The sequence below is a fragment of the Trachemys scripta genome, chromosome 7 (assembly GCF_013100865.1).
Source record: "Trachemys scripta elegans isolate TJP31775 chromosome 7, CAS_Tse_1.0, whole genome shotgun sequence".
Lineage (NCBI taxonomy): Eukaryota > Metazoa > Chordata > Testudines > Emydidae > Trachemys > Trachemys scripta.
Window position 1 is genome coordinate 68,788,672 of NC_048304.1, and position 16,816 is coordinate 68,805,487.

Below are 16,816 nucleotides of genomic sequence, written 5' to 3' on the forward strand. Positions count from 1 at the left end.
TTCCTGTCTACCTGGTCAGTGCATCTGAGTTGAGAGTGCTGTCCAGAGCAGTCACAATGAAGCACTGTGGGGTAGCTCCCGGAGGCCAATAACGTCGAATTCCGTCCACACTACCCCAATTCCGACCCGCAAAGGCCGATTTTATCGCTAATCCCCTCGTCGAAGGTGGTGTAAAGAAACCGGTTTAAAGGACCCTTTAAGTCGAAAGAAAGGGCTTTGTCGTGTGGACATGTCCAGGCTTAATTCGATTTAACGCTGCTAAAGTCGACCTAAACCCGTAGTGTAGACCAGGCCTTAGGAGATGTAAAGCCATATGGCCTGATGCCTAAGGGAGTGCATTCACAGTCCAGAGAAGGGAAAGAGGTGCAGCTTAACCTGTAACCATGACATGGACCATCAACAGCAACAAGGAACAAATGGAAAGAGTAGCATTGGAGGAAATCTGTACCAGGTTTCCTAGGGGATGAGAGAGGTAACAAAAAAACTGTTGGCACTTGTCCTATGGCAGAAAATAAGAAAATCAGCATAAACCCCTGATTTCAGGAGCATTATGTAGCAGCACCTATGAGAGTGTCTAAAGATGAAACCTGAGACTTCTGTAAAATGTCAGTTTTTCTTTTGGCAAAAATACAGCTTTTTGCTGTGCACATGGCAGAATTTTACAATGTGAATCACTTTTGGAATTGTTACTATTTGCAATGAGACATATGTACGGAGGGAATTTTTTGTGTGAGATTGTTGTGGTTTTGTTTTGTGTTTGGAGTCTGGTCTTTTTTGAGAAGTGAAGTAAATCCACATAATGTTGTGCAGTTTAAAGAAAATGTAGCATTCTTACCACTGTCTTTTATGATTGAATTATTTATCAATCAGTCTTTATTTTGCCAAGCAACTGCATTTTTCTACCCAATTTAATATCAGACATTGATAAGTACACTTTTTCAGTAGTTATCTGTTACAGATATGCTCTGGCACTTAATATTGCATTTTAGACTCTTCATAAGCTATAAAATTGGTCTTGTATGCATCTTGTCCTGTGGCTCTTAAAATGTTTTCAATTAAAAACTATAACTTAATGTCACTGTATTCTGTAGTCATAGTGTGAAAGCATCTTAACCTCCTCATGTCAACATTCCCCCTGCTGACCAGCAGTGTGTCAGCCTCTGCACTCCTCTTGGCCTAATGACTAGGATAGAAATGAGCAATGTCTTTTTAAGGTCAATTTAGTATTTATGAAAGATGCCAGATTGACTACCCTGGAGACAGAAGTTCTTTATAAACTAGGCTATTAGATCATCATGAGTAAAGCTCATTGTTGGTCATGCTGCTGTGGATGGTTATGGAATCCATGACTGTTACTTTATTAAAGGGTGGAGGGGAATAAATAGCATGCCCAAGAGATATTAGACAAATGTGGCGTGCTATGGGTAATGAATGAGGCTGAAAATGATCTTTTAAGGAGCACAGTCGGTTTTGAGTCAGATGTGTCATAGCGTGGAGCTGATTACCCCTGCGTCTTGAGCCTCTCTGGAAGTCGCAATTGCCAAGATCTCTGCTTCTTTCTATCAGACTTCCTGTTTCTGTCTCTTCCATATCTGCAGCCCCACAGGAAAGGAGTCGCTATAGTAACTGTCTTGTTATATTTCTGTGACTCTTCTGATTTACCAAAATTGTGATTCTAACTTTGTTTGTTCTTCCTGTGATTTTTTTCAAGGTTTTTCCCACAAAGAACTCACCTGGTCACCTGACTTGTGAATTTATGGGCCAATGTGTTTGTGAAAAATGAGACTGATTGCAAATAAAACGAATCCTTGTATCTGTGATCGGGCTTCAGATGAAGGATACATGGGTTTAGAAGTATCAAGTGTTAGTGATCAGTAGTGTAGTGCTAAAATGAAATTGTGGTACCTCAGGCCTAAACTCTTATGGTCTTGAGATATTGCTTGTGTGACCTCCATTTACTACTTCCTCTTCTATTCTTTGTGCATTTCTACTGATTTTTAACATCTCTACAAAAGAAGAAAAGGAGAATTGCTCCAGCACAAAAACTCAGGCTTCAAAGTGAAATTGACCAGACCTGTGCGAAACTGAAAATTGGACTAGCAAACATTGATTCAAGGTCTTCTGTGTGAGTTTGTAATCTTATCCAATCCTGTCACTGTTAGTGCTGCCTTTCTGTGAATATCAGTTAGGGCTAAAGGTGCATTCCAGGAATAGGCTGCCAGTTTTTTTTACCCTTGTAATGGTCCTACAGTCACTACAAATTGTGATTTTCAGTTATAAGTTTTTCCTTCTGTACATTAATAACTTCAGTTTTTACTAAGAATATTTCTCTTCCCCAGCAGGGAGAATTAAAATTCACTGTCATCTGTTTATAACATCTCAAGCTGTACTCATTACTTTCTTGTTGTGATAGACTGTGGGTGGGCCACTGAACTCTGCTGGCCAAGTAGAAGCTTTGACCCAAATTAAGGGCTATATAGAAACCCCACTGAAGTTAACAAGAGCCTTTCCATTAACTTAAAAAGGCTTTGGATCAATTCAAATGATACAGGGATTTAAGAGTTAAGGTAGTGCTGCAACACAATGTTGAAATACAGCCTTTCTGGAAACTGTCAAATAGCTATTGGGTGTTGAGTGTGGACAAGCCCTTTATGGAGAAATTAGCTGTAGATAAGGTAGCTTCTCCTCCCTCCTCCCCCTTTTTGGTGCGTTAAGATTATCTGTAGCTGAAGAAACCAGCTCACTTTAGAAAACCACTGCAATGAGTCACAAAACATCTGGAAGTTAAGACTCTGAAATTTATAGCTTCTCTAATGATCAGCAAGCATTCCTAGTAGAATTAGTATGAAGTTGGTGGGAAATAGGGTAAGGTAACATGTTCAAAAGACATTACTAAGATTTGTACCCTTTGTCCATGAATTGCCAAGAAAAACAGTTGTAAAATGAAATGTTAATTTTGTGGTGCCTCTTGGGTAGAATTATTAGGGTCCTAGGATGTGAAATTACTGTAAATTTGCCTTTAGACTGAGTCATAGAATCACAAAAGCAGCCAAGACACAGGATCGTCTAGCTTACAGAAAAGGAAAATTCTGAAGTGGAATATGTGAAAATAAGTATGTGCAGACACAACTCAAGAGTGTAAGAATATACAGAATTAGGTCATTACTATAAGTATAAAAATGCCTCCTCTTTAGGAAAGGTACTTTTCTAGTCTTCACAAGGGACGAAACCAGAATGCTAATGTAACAAAAACAAAAGTGTTTTGAATTAGCATTTTAGTTTGTTTCCTTGTGCTTGGAGAATAAATGAGCTCTTTTGTAAGGAACAGAAACACTTCTATATTTGAATATATGAAATGCAGTAGGAATAACAACCAGTTATTTCTGTATATCCCAACATATTTTTGGTAACATTGTGTGTACCTTGGATGTCTCCTTTTCAGAGGCGTGAGAGTCATTCTTCTAAATCAACTCAATTTCTGTCAACCAGAATAAAAGACTTTTCCTGTGTGAAATCTCAACATACAAAATTCCAGGATGTAGAAAGTCAGCCTTTTAAACAAGGTCATGCTAAAAATACCATATTTTCCAGATAATCTTGTTATACCTTAGCTTTCTGCAGGTATTTTAAAAAAAATACATGTCGTTTTCAAGGACAGTGACTTAATTTTCCAATGTTGTGATGCTTTCTGCACCTTCACCCATCTCCAGAATTATATAGTGCAGGCCATCACCCTCCACTTAAAGTACAGGGCTTGGAAAAACTACCTGCAATGTGAAAGACGACTTCTGATCACTAATAGGATCTAGGAGCGGTACCTTCATGAGAAACTGAGCACAATCATCCTCAGTCTCCTGGAAAGCGGTACTGAATGCCCATCAGGATGCCATCCCTGCACCCAGCATGAGGAATTTGTATTTCATATCAGGGATGACTAGCAAAAATATGTAACTTTGTTCTCCCGTCACCCTGCCTTCCTGGGACAGAGTTCTCCAAATCTTTATCCCTCGGTGGGACAGGACTTCAAAGGATCCCACTTGTTGATCTCTCTTCTCCTCCTTTTTGGGGTGGGGGGAGGAAGCAAGATGAGCAACATGCTTACCTCTGCCGTTGCTGCCAGAGACAGTTGTGAGCAGTAGTAGTGACAAAAAACTCAATCCTTTAGCTTGTTCAGGCAAGTGAGGAAAAAGACTCCAATCTCTTAGTCCTTTACGCAGGACAAGATTCTAAAGGAGCAGTGGAGTGAGGATGAGAAGACGTGATGAGAGAAGTTTGGGTTTCTGGCTATCCGACTTAGTCCTGTGCTCAGTAGGTGTCCAGTAAACCTTTCTAGTCTTTTATCCAGTACAAAATTCTTTTTAAAGACTGTATATGTAAAAGGTGAGATTCTTACAGTAACATTAGTTTGACCTCTATGCATATAGATAGTATTTTTTATTCTATTAAATCTGCAAATTTAAATGTATACCATTTAAAAAGTACCCAGTGTCCAAAATGGCTGAGTTGGCATTGCTGTAGAAACACAAATATTTATATTTTCTGCCTCTTCATTTTAACTTTGCAACTTGATATGTTGCATGTAATTTCTCTTTAAGGAGAGGGGCAATAGTGATGGAAAAGTTGCCTGCTAACATTGGCATTTACAGGGACATAATTAAATGTGGCTTTTCACATCACACATAAATAGGGTAAGGATGCAATTAAATGGCAGCAACATGTGATGGATGGAAGACTTATGTCTTGGCAAAAGCCTTTACCTCCTAGTAATAACCTAAGAATTGGTATTGTTTTTCATGGTCAGGTGGCATTGAGGAGGAGGTGGGAAACAAATTAGAGGGGAAAGAATTGAGTGGAGGCATCTGACTGAAGGAATGAAGGTGAAGTTTCCTTTATAGACCAACGTGGTGCAGTCTGTATGCAGTCTTAATGCACTGCATTAGAAATAAGTTATATAGATTTATTATTGTTGCAACTGTAGCAGTACTTCTTACCAGAGTGCTTCATAAAACAGAGGTTTGTTATGTACATAGAGAAGGTGCTGGTAGGTGTGGCTCAAGAATATGCATATGCGTTTGTATTTGTACACTGCAGGTGGGTTTGTGTTAGCTCTTCACATGCAGATCTTAACAATGCTGACCATTGTCATTCATATATATATATATAGACACAATAGATAGAAGCTTCCTTCACAAATAGTTCAACTGATCATACTTTTATTTCACCCATTACTGTCCTATCTATGTACCACACAATCTTTCTACTGTATTTTTCCCTCTTCTCACGTCTGTGAGCCAGGGAAATACTGCCATCCCAGAGAAATGGGGAACTGAGGCACAGAGAGACCAAGCGACTTGCCCCAAGATCAGACAGGGAGTCTTCCATAGAACAGGGAATTGAACCCAAGTCTACAGAGGCCGAGGCTAGTGCTCTAGCTCCTGGGCTATCCTTTCCTACTCAACAATGATGAGTTCGCTACTAGCTATTTCAAGTCTGTCTTAAAGATAGCTTAGCAGAATACCATTTATTTATTTTTTTTGGTAATTTTGATGGATAATATAGATGTTTATTTTTAAACTTTTCTTTTTAAAACTTTCATAATTGTAGGACATTATGGGGCCGTCAGTCAAATTAATGACATTTTGTTGTGATTCAGAAAGTTAATGCTTTTGAGTTAACTGTTAAAACACCATTTGTCAACCTTACGTGGCAAAATATACAGAGTAAATATCCTTAAATCAAACTCTGATTTCTCAAGCAGCATTTGTCTAATTTTGCCTGTCTGTTAATTTTGATTATCATTGATGGAAATATTTTTTCAGTTTGTGTGTGTGTGTGTGTGTGTGTGTGTGTGTGTGTGTGTGTGTGTGTGAGTGAAATTGACATTTGCTGATTAAATGCCTAATCCTTACAAGCCTGTTTATAGATCACACTTTATCATAGGATTTTATAGTGAGTTGCAAATGTTAACCCATTTTAAGCTAGACACTAAATGACTGACCAAGCCTCCCTCAGTTGACAGCTCCAGCTATTTGCCAATACCCAATGACAGTTGGTTCAGCCCATTAACCCAGTGACCCTCTTGTAATTGCCAGTGACTTGACTCTTTCCCTTGCCCTTGAGGCACTTCGTTACAGGCACTTCCTCATTTTCCCCAAAGGCATAACAATAACCTACATGTTCTCATCACTTTCCTTTTAATGATTAAAGTTTTCATTCATAGATTGAAAATGACACCTAATGTTTGTAGTATTACTTTCTTTCCCCACTTTTATACTCCTATAAATGCTTCAGAAGACCGAAGTGCAAACATTAACCCCTGTGCCCCAAATTCCACAGGTTGTGGGATTTAGACTCTTAATTCTTTTCCAGGGGAAAAAATAATTGTTCCTCCAGCCCCTTTCAATCCCCAAAAACTGATTGCCATGTTGACTGAATTATTGGCACTCTGCCTGTGACTCAAAGATCATGAAATGCTGCCATTGCTGCGATAGTCCCAGTTCTGGATGGGAAAGCCAGCTAGTGTAGTGAAGGAGACCCAGGACTGGCATTACAGAATCTGTTTTGACTCAGCTACAGCCTGATCTTTACTTGTTGTAAATAGACTAAGCCTGAGAGTGCCAGTTTTGCCAGGTTCAGGTGTCTACAGCTTCCACTGAACTAATGCCTTTCTGTATACAATACTTAGCTGGTTTTTTTTTTTTTAATACTTATGCTTTAAGGAAACCTAAAATTCATTAGCCAGAAAATGATGTGTTTCCAATGCTTACTTTGCTGTAAAATTCAGAAGGAAATGGGAAAGGACCATTTATAAAATCAATATAATTTTCTACTAAAGAAAGGTTGGATGTCACTGTTACATCACTCCATGTCCTGGTTTTGTACTGCAGACTGGCTTTTTCTTTCTGCGTTGACTGACCACATCTGGACCCTGGTCAATAGTTTGAGGACACATCTGGTATTAATCACGTTTATAGACATGTGATTCTATTTATGTAATATTTTATTAGTAAAATGTTCTAGACATTTTTCATTCATTTTCCTTTCTTAAGGACCTACTTGGTTTAATTACTTGAAATTACTTTGTTATAGATGTTTGTTTATATATTTTTGTATTCAATTGTTCAGTAATGACACATTCAAAAAATGTCTGTATTTGATAGCTTTTGCCTTTGATCCATCTTGTTCAGGTTTTCCTTCAACCTCTCTAGTTTGTTCCTTAGTTAAATATTGTTAGGCATTGATTCTGGCAACAGGAAGTGGCTAACTACAGGACTATTCATATACATGTACACTTCAATCAGACCACTCCTGTGCATGAAGTTCAGCATGTACACAATCAGGGGGCCGTAGTCTCTTACTTGAAACTCTGGGTGGCTTGATGCTGTAGTCTAGAGTTGGTACAACAGGCATATTTGAAATCCCAGGTGATATTATGTGTAGTTGAAGTGTGGTCTGTGCACAGAATTGAGATGAAAGAATTCCAGGCTTTGGCTCTTGTTCCGACTTTGTGCCCTTGGGCAAGTCACTTAATCTTTCAGTCATACTTATCACACTTGGGAATAGGTGTAACTGTGTAAATAGATGCATATTTTATCAGTGCATGACACTTACCACAAAGTGTCATCTGAGAACAGGTTTACTTGATATTATAGCAACAGAGAAATAGTGTGGAATCTGTGTGGTAGGGTTGGATAAATATTGACTTAATAGTTATTGGCACAGTACATCAAACATGTGCAGGATGTGGTGTGGCATAATCACTTGATTGGTGAGAGTTTGGGAAGACTGCATCTCTGGCAGATACTAAAATTGTGGGTCATTCCAGTCATCACAAATAATGTAATGGTGTAACCATTTCCCCCCTGCAATCTTTTCTTTTAATTATTTATATAGTAAAACTAAATTGATATTCAAGTCTAGATACTCAGGTGAATTTCCACTAAAGTGCTCCAGAGAACAGCTTCACAATGTGGTTGAGGGAAATGCAGTTAATAGCTCTTTTTGGTGATGTGGGGGAGCCCTGATGTTGCTATCTGAAAACAGGACTAAGAACTCCCTTTAATGGTCTTGGGAGACACAAGTCTTGAATTGAAAGTCCTAACATTTGTCTTTCTAGATTCCCTGCAGTAGGGAAGAGGCTTACTTAGGATAGAATCTTTTGAGCACGTGATGAGAATTGTGGGGAGCTCCTACAACTCATGTATGCCCAGAGAAAGGCGGTCAGACCTATTGGGATGACTGATGTGCTCACATTTGTCTCTCTCTTTCTTCTCCAAAGATAGAGGGTGGAAAAGTCTTGCAAAAATTAAAAGGAAGAACAGAGGAGGAATGCCTGATTCATGCGCAGATTGCAGCATACCTGAATGCCCCCAAGACGGAGTCAGCTCAAGATTCCAAAAAATGGATGTCCATAACTTACGATATAGTGAGTTTCAGTTATTTTTTGCAAGAGTGCTTTTCAGAAGCATGAACAATAATTTACTTTCCTTAATAGCTGAGTTAATACATATTCACTTTTATTTCCTATTTGTTCTGTGTTTTTGTTTGTTTGTTTTTATTTTTTTTCTCCTCTCCCCCCACCCCCCTTGTAACCTTAATGGTATGATGGAAATACTCTTTGGTTGCATTGTGTTTAAGGGTGTATCCTTTGGGACACTATTCATTAAAGAGAATCCATCCCTTATATGTGGAAGAATCAATCCCAATGTTCATTTCAGAACAAGTTTGTTTTGGTTTCCCAATCATGGTGACAGTGTAATTGGCCCTTTTCTGCCTTTCTCTCATTTGTCCCCATCTGATCATATTTAGTAACAGGGTTTAATTTACTAAATACATGCTAAGAATTAGAAGATCTGCCTTTCCACCCTACTCTCTCTTCATCAGAGTCTGGTTGATTCTCTGATATCTCTTCTGAGATGTTATGCTGCCAACGTAAATTTAACATGTTAAATACTGAATGCAGTCTCTTCTCAGAGTCTTCCCCCCTCCTCCTTTTACTCACGGTTTGCTATTCCACTCTCCTTCCTGTCCCTCAATATTCAAAGATGCTTCCATTGTTTACTTCTGTCTTTTCCTCCCTGTTGCCTCAGTTATCCCCTCGCCTCCCCCAAATGCTGTATCCTGCTGGTGTATTCTTTCCAATACATCTCAAAAATCTACTTTCTCTTTCTGTTCTCTTTGCTTGTTGTTGCTTTTAAAATCCTTCACAACTTATCTTGTTCTCCGCTTCCTCTGTCGTCTTCTGGTCCCCACATGCCCCCTTTACTTCATCCTACACCACAGATAACAATCCCTTCACGTTTTTCACTCTTGCCAGTGGCTTCTTTCATGAAACATTTCTCCCTCTTGTTCCTCCCTGCCCTTCCCGCCCCCCACCTTGAATTCTCTCCCTCACCTGGTCTTTTCTGCATTCACATTCTCTTCAAAGTCCCTCCTTAGCACATTTTGTACAAAAGGTCTCTAAACTCTAGTTGTCTTCCGCCAAAGAAATGTTGACTGCTCAAGCTACCACACGATGGCAAAAAAAAATAAACCCTCCTAGTAAATATCATGGAACCTGTGTGTGCAACTCACTCAGAAGTTGGAATATCTTACTACCTGTTGCTGGGGTTTTTTTCTTAACTTTTACCTATTCATTTTGTGTTGAAACACAAAGTTCTTTGGGCCCACACTCTTGTGTCTCACTATTCTATGGAGTGTCTAGCACACTGTTGTTGGTGCTGTCAAAATAATAGCTGAGGTATTGGCCAAGGATAAATCTGAGTCAGATGGGGAATGCATAAAGCCTATTCAAATGAATATAAATTGCACTTGTAGATAAGAGAAAGCACAAGTAATTTAATAAGCTTAAAGATTTGCCAATAAAGATGTATGCACTACGTAGCTTCCATAGGCTGTGAGCATGCTCCTTGCATTCCTCCACCCCTCCCCCAAACTCCCTGGGTGCCACCCTCCCACTCTTCTCTATTGCAGGGGCTCCCACCAACTCCTCCCATTTCCTTCCTCACACCATGGCCTCTGTCTCCATCCCCAATACCATTGACCCTGATTATTTCTCCCCCCCCCCGCCCGAGCAGAGACTCTGTGGCTCCTCCTTACTCTCCCCACCACCCTTGGAGAATACTCCATCCCCTCTCCCATGCCAGGTGTTCTGTGTGCACCTTCATTCTCCCTTCCCCTTATGCCTGGATCTGTGTGCCTAACGTTCCTCCTCTTTCCCCATATCTCCCCTCTTTCCCCTTCCCTCACTCTCCTCTGGGTTCTTGCATTCCCGATCACCACCACTCACCCCCAGTCCTCTCTGGGTCCCTGTTTCCCCACCACTGTTGCCCCTTCACCACTACAAACTCTTCCCCGAGACTTTCTTATTTCTGTTAGTCTGGGGTACAGGCAGTCTCCTCACACAGCAAGCCAAGTTGCTGCCCCTGTTATGCATAGGTTGCAGAGAGATTTGTCTGCCTGCAGTACTGGGTAGTCTGTGGGCCCTGATATTCCTGTGTATCAGGCTTTTCCAGTAGTCTGATTTGCACCAAAATCAGTGTGGTTGTGCTTACAGATGCCTTGAATATGCTCCGAAATATTGGACTGATCAGATGTGGCATTCAAAATCTATCTCATTACAGACAAACAGATGCCATTGAGTTGAATGTAATCCCTCTTTGAGTGGCCAAAAACCCAGAACTATTTCATTTAGACCTTGCCCAAGAAACTATATTTGTATAACTTTAACCTGCTTAATTGCATGATTAAAAAATTAATCATGCTTAGTCGTGCAATTAATCTCACTGTTAAACAGAATACCATTTATTTAAATAAATGGTAATGTTTTCTACATTTTCAGATATATTTATTTCAATTACAACACAATACAAAGTGTACAGTGTTCACTTTATATTTATTTTTGATTACAAGTATTTGCACTGTAAAAAAAAAAAAGAATTTTTCTATTCACTTAATAAAAGTACTGTAGTGCAATCTCTTTATCATGATAGTTGAACTTACAAATGTAGAATTATGTACAAATAGGGTTACCATATTTTGTGCCTCCAAATGGAGGACACTCCACGGGGCCCCGGCCCCGCCCACGCCCCACCCAACTCCGCCCCCTCCTCAAAGTCTCCGCCCCCTCCCCTGCTTCCCGCGAACATTTAATTCGCGGGAAGCCTGAAGCAGGTAAGGGGGAGTGTGGGGGGAGGAGGCGCGGCCCAGGCTGGCCCCCCGGCGGCTCCAGCCTGGGTCGGCTCGGGCCCTGGGGTGCCGGCTGCGGCCCCCGGCCGACCACCCCCGGCCCGTCCAGCACTGCCGGCCCCCGGCGGCCTAGTGCACCCCCCCCGCTACCCCGGACCGGCTCCCGGCCCCACGGGCCCGGCCCGGCACCACGCCCCCGGCTCCCCGCCCGGCCCGGCACCATGCCCCCGGCCCCGCACCGGCCCCGGCCAAAGAGGCCCCGGCCGAGCCCTCCCTCCCTCCCTCCCGATTTTCCCGGACATGCCCGACTTTTGGGGATTTCCCCCCGGATGGGGATTTGAGCCCCCAAAAGCCGGACATGTCCGGGAAAATCCGGACATATGGTAACCCTAGTACAAAAGAAACTGCATTCAAAAATAAAACCATGTAAAATTTTACAGCCTGCAAGTTCACTCAGTACTACTTCTTGTTCAGCCAGTCATTCAGACACGTTTCTTATTTACAATATTACCTGAAAGTAAGAACAGGCATTCTCATGGCACTGTTGTAGCCAGCATTGCAAGATATTTACATGCCAGTTGTGCTAAAGATTCATATGTCCCTTCATGCTTCAACCACCATTCCAGGGGATATGCGTCCATGCTTATGACGGGTTCTGCTGGATAACAATCCAAAGCAGAGCGGACCGACGCATCTTCATTTTCATTATCTCAGATGCCACCAGCAGAAGGTTGATTTTATTTATTTATTTTTATTTATTTTTGATGGTTCAGGTTCTGTAGCTTTTGCATCGGAGTGTTGCTCTTTTAAGACTTCTGAAAGCATGCTCCACACCTCATCCCTCTCAGATTTTAGAAGGCACTTTAGATTCTTAAACCTTGGGTCCAGTGCTGTAGCTATTTTTAGAAATCTCACATTGGTATCATCTTTGCGTTTTGTGAATTCTGCAGTGAAAGTGTTCTTGAAATGAACAGTATGTGCTGGGTCATCACCTGAGACTGCTAAAACATGAAATATATGGCAGAATGCAGGTAAAACAGAGCAGAGGACATACAATTCTCCCCCAAGGAGTTCAATCACAAATGTAATTAACGCATTAATTTTGTAATGAGTGTCATCAGCATGGAAGCATGTCCCCTGGAATGGTGGCCAAAGCATGAAGGGGCATACCAATGTTTAGCATATTTGGCATGTAAATACCTTGCTGTGCCAGCTACAAAAGTGCCATGCAAATGCATGTTCTCACTTTCTGATAACACGGTAAACAAGAAGAGGACAGCATTATCTCCTGTAAATGTAAACAAACTTCTTTGTCTTAGCGATTGGCTGAACAAGTAGAACTGACTGGATTTGTAGGCTCTGAAGTTTTACATTGTTTTGTTTTTGAGTTATGTAGTTATGAAACAAAGCAGTTATGTAACAAGTTCTACATTTGTAAGTTGCACTTTCACAACAGATTGCACTACACATTGTATGAGTTGAACTGAAATACTATTTCTTTTATCATTTTTACAGTGCAAATATTTGTAATCAAAAATATACACTTTGATTTCAATTACAACACAGAATATAATATATACAAAAATGTAGAAAAACATCCAACATTTAATAAATTTTAATGGTATTCTATTAAACAGGATTAATCACGATTAAATTTTTTTGAGTTAATCGCGTGAGTTAACAGCAATTAATTGACAGCCCTATTTTTTTTAGTACTATTTTCAGAAAATCCCAAACATGTTGATTAGGGAAGCTCTTCAGACATGACACAATAGGACTGGAAAAGAATTCTTTTAACTTATCTGCTTGAAAAAGTTAAGTTTCATTCAGCTGTTCTTATTAGTATGCTCCAGACAGTTCCATAAGAAAGAAATCATTCATGTGTAACACAGTGGAAAGAACTGAGAAAAATACTTGCAATCCATCATGTCTACGTTTTTGGATGTTAACGTTTCCTTCATGTGTTTTCCAGCTGCCTGGCTACTTTGTAGTTCTAATATGCACCTTTCATTTAATTTTAGGTTCTGCTTTGGTATTGCTGACTCAAACCACAGAAGCCCAAAGAAGGGGGGAAGTGGAATAAAATACTCAATTATCAAGTGCCAGAGGAAAATATCAAACTGTCCAATGAAAACTACTGTTACTGAGGTGTAGATTGCTCCTGCAGTGTATAAATGAGTGTGTGCAAAAAAGCTGTGCACTAAAAGCCTACCAATCCTAGTATTTGCCAGGTTTCTTCACTGAGAAGAACTTCAGACTAAAAACCTTAACTCTTGCTTTTAAGAAAAACAAGTCAACAACAACAAAAAAACAGGAAAAGAGTCAGCAAGGATTCACAATGTTTCTGTCTTGTTTTGGCCCAGTCACCAGAATATTATGGGAATTGTATCTGATGGCATAGATTACATTTTTCCTTTTCATCATGGAAGTTAGTGATTTTAGACTTTGTCGGTGCAATATCAAATGATTAAGACACATGCTGAAAGTTACTTTTTTTTTTGGCTGACATAACTTTGATGTGACTTTAAAAAAAAAAAAAAAACATGATTTCATTCCCTTTTTAAGTCTTTGTGGGGATGCTCTTGGAAAGGTATGAAAAAGAAAATCCGCTTTTTGGTGGGGGACCCGAAATCTTATAAGAATGCCCAGAAGGGGTTTAATATTTCAAGCCAGGACCCGTTGGCTATTGGTGGGTCTTGCCTTACTATTCAGTTTAATGTTGTTCATGTACCTGCTTGAGTGTGCTCCACAAACAGATGGCAATGGATCTCTGCCTGGCGTTGTAGGGGAGAACTTGGGTAAAGAATATTACCAAGCTCTTCTACAGGAACAAGAGGAACACTATCAAACCCGGGCTACTAGTCTGAAGCGTCAGATTGCTCAGCTAAAACAAGAGCTTCAGGAAATGAGTGATAAGCTGAAATTGCTGCAGGAAAAAAAGAGCCCAAGAGTCAATGGCATGGGCTACCAAGGCACCAAAGAACAAGCATCCAATGATCTCCTAGAGTTTCTTCATTCCCAAATTGACAAGGCTGAGGTGAGCATCGGGGCCAAGCTACCTAGTGAATATGGTGTCATTCCTTTTGAAAGCTTTACCTCCATGAAAGTGTTCCAGTTAGAGATGGGGCTCACTCGACACCCAGAGGAGAAACCTGTTAGAAAGGATAAGCGAGATGAGTTGGTGGAAGTTATTGAGGCTGGCCTAGAGGTAATCAATAATCCAGATGAAGAAGATGGACAAGATGATGATGATGAAGGAATAGGAGAGAGACCGCTCTATAATGAAAATGATTTCATAGAAGGTACTGTAAAAGCTTATTTAATAATTTACGCATTTCCCAATCAGCTGCACAGAATGTCATCATACACCATGAATAATTGCAAAGGAATTTATGGTTGTAAAACAAAATTGATAGCTTTTTTTCATGTCTTTATAGTTTTGATAGCTACTCTAATATGTAGTACTTTTTCTGCACTAAGAAAAACCTTAGACTTGGTTTGCCTGTTGTAGTAGAATCTGTTGCTTCATAATATTGCACAATACCATGCATTGATGGGGGGGGGGGGGGGAGTAGTAATTTCAGTGGAGATATTTTACTATAGCAAGCAGACAAAACAAGCTGTGCCCGTTTGAATTTTAACAGTTGGATATCCCATGGTTGAAGATCATTTTGCATATGTTGTGCTGATGTAGATATAAAATGGTACCTAATACTGAAGAGGAGCTTTCAAAGGCACTTAGGGCAGTTAGGTGCCCAGCTCCCTTTGAAGGTCATGAGACTTGATTGCCTAGCTTCCCTTTCTGCCTTTGAAAATTTCCATTTAACTTTGTCCCTTTGTATCCGTTATGACTAGATAACTGTAAACCGCAGGTAGGTGAAGAGGTCTATATTAATGTCACAATGCAAACTAGTTGCCAATATTTAAAACATTGGCACATGCACCTGTATTGGGGGGGGGGGAGGAGTGGTATTTATAGAGTAACTTACCTTTGTTAAAACAACAAGGAGTCTGGTGGCACCTTAAAGACTAACAGATTTATTTGGGCATGAGCTTTCGTGAGTAAAAACCTCACTTCTTCGGATGTAACCGAAGAAGTGAGGTTTTTACTCACGAAAGCTCATGCCCAAATAAATCTGTTAGTCTTTAAGGTGCCACCAGACTCCTTGTTGTTTTTGTAGATACAGACTAACACGGCTACCCCCTGATACTTTACCTTTGTTAGAGTATTTGGTTGCTGAGTATCTATGGGTAGATCTTCAGGTAGCATAAAATAGCACAGCTCTATTAGTCAATGAATCTATGCAGAGTTAAGCCAGTTCAGGATCTGGTCCCTGATGTGCAAAACCTGAAACCAGAGTACTCAAACATATGACTTTTAAAATGCTGGCATTATTAAATTTGTTAAATTCTCAGAAACCCAGGGGTAGGGGAGAGAAGATGAATGTTATTTCAGCTGCAAAACACTGAAGCAATGATACATGAACATTGCCTTTTCAAGGCTGATATACTGAAAAGGTACAGTGACCACTATTTCTCTAGAACTCAGTCTTGAAGGTACTCTATACTAAAATGTAGTTCTGATGGAAATATTAAGATTTTTTTATACAGGCTTACAGTATTAAATGCAGTACATATTGCCAGAAAAAGTCAGAAGTGAATAATGCTTTAGAGCTAATTCTTGTATTTTCAAACACACCAAAATCTGAGTAGTGATGTATGATGTATAATTAAGCAAATACATACATGAGAATGCTACACAGTTGTTGAAAGGGTTAACATTTTTTAGTCAGATGACTTAATCAGCTCCAAAACAAATCTGCTTCTCACTAATGGAATAGTGCAGTGGTGCTTTGCCTAACCAGTACTCTATTAAAACTTCCAAGTAAAGTTCCTTTGTTATCTTGTGGGGGTGCGGAGTGGAAATGCATCTAAAGTATAGCTCTAAAGCAGCGTTGGACTTTAAAGTTTTTTTCACCTAAAAGCATGATTTCATTTGCCTAGAGACGTTCTCACAATGTCATTTTACAGGTCTGTTTTTCTTTTAAATTACTATAATGTGTGCAGCGTCTTTCCTCTAATACATATAGTGTGCACTTCAGTGGGTATTTGTAGCTTTTCTGATAGCCATGTCTAATGACTATAGTGGGGCGGGCAAACTTTTTGGCCTGAGGGCCACATCAGGTTTCTGAAATTGTATGGAGGGCCGGCTGTGCCTCCCCAAACAGCCAGGTGTGGCCTGGCCCCCGCCCCCATCCGACCCCCCCACTTCTTGCCCCCGACGGCTCCCCAGGACTCCTGCCCCTCCACCCCATTCCCTGACCACCCCTGGACCCTCTGCCCCTGACTGCCCCCCGAGACCTCTGTCCCCATTCGGGACCCCTGTCTCCATTCAACCCCGCTATTCCCCGCCCTCTGACCGCCCTGACCCCTATCCCCCCCCCCCCGCGCCGAACTCCCCTACTCTCTATTCCCCCCTCCCCCCACTCCTTGGCCTCTTACCGCAGTGGCAGGCGGCGCTACAGCCGTGCTGCCCAGAGCACCAGGACAGGCAGCCATGCCGCCTGGCTGGAGCCAGTCATGCCATTGCACAGCACAGAGCACTAGGTCAGGCCATGGTTTTGCAGCT

At 40.8% G+C, this 16,816-nt stretch overlaps 1 protein-coding gene across 4 annotated transcripts in view; it reads left to right on the forward strand.

Moving 5' to 3' along the window:
- The window catches only part of CSGALNACT2 (chondroitin sulfate N-acetylgalactosaminyltransferase 2), a 54,646-nt gene that overhangs the window by 18,245 nt on the left and 19,585 nt on the right, over nucleotides 1-16,816 (forward strand). For 2 of the 4 annotated variants that reach the window (XM_034776399.1, XM_034776402.1), the window contains exons 2-3: nucleotides 8,279-8,425; nucleotides 13,209-14,489. In XM_034776399.1, coding sequence (XP_034632290.1) covers nucleotides 13,829-14,489 — 661 coding nt within the window. In that variant the 5' untranslated portion in view covers nucleotides 8,279-8,425; nucleotides 13,209-13,828. The remainder of the gene's footprint in view (nucleotides 1-8,278; nucleotides 8,426-13,208; nucleotides 14,490-16,816) is intronic. The other 2 variants (XM_034776401.1, XM_034776403.1) reach the window with 2 other exon arrangements.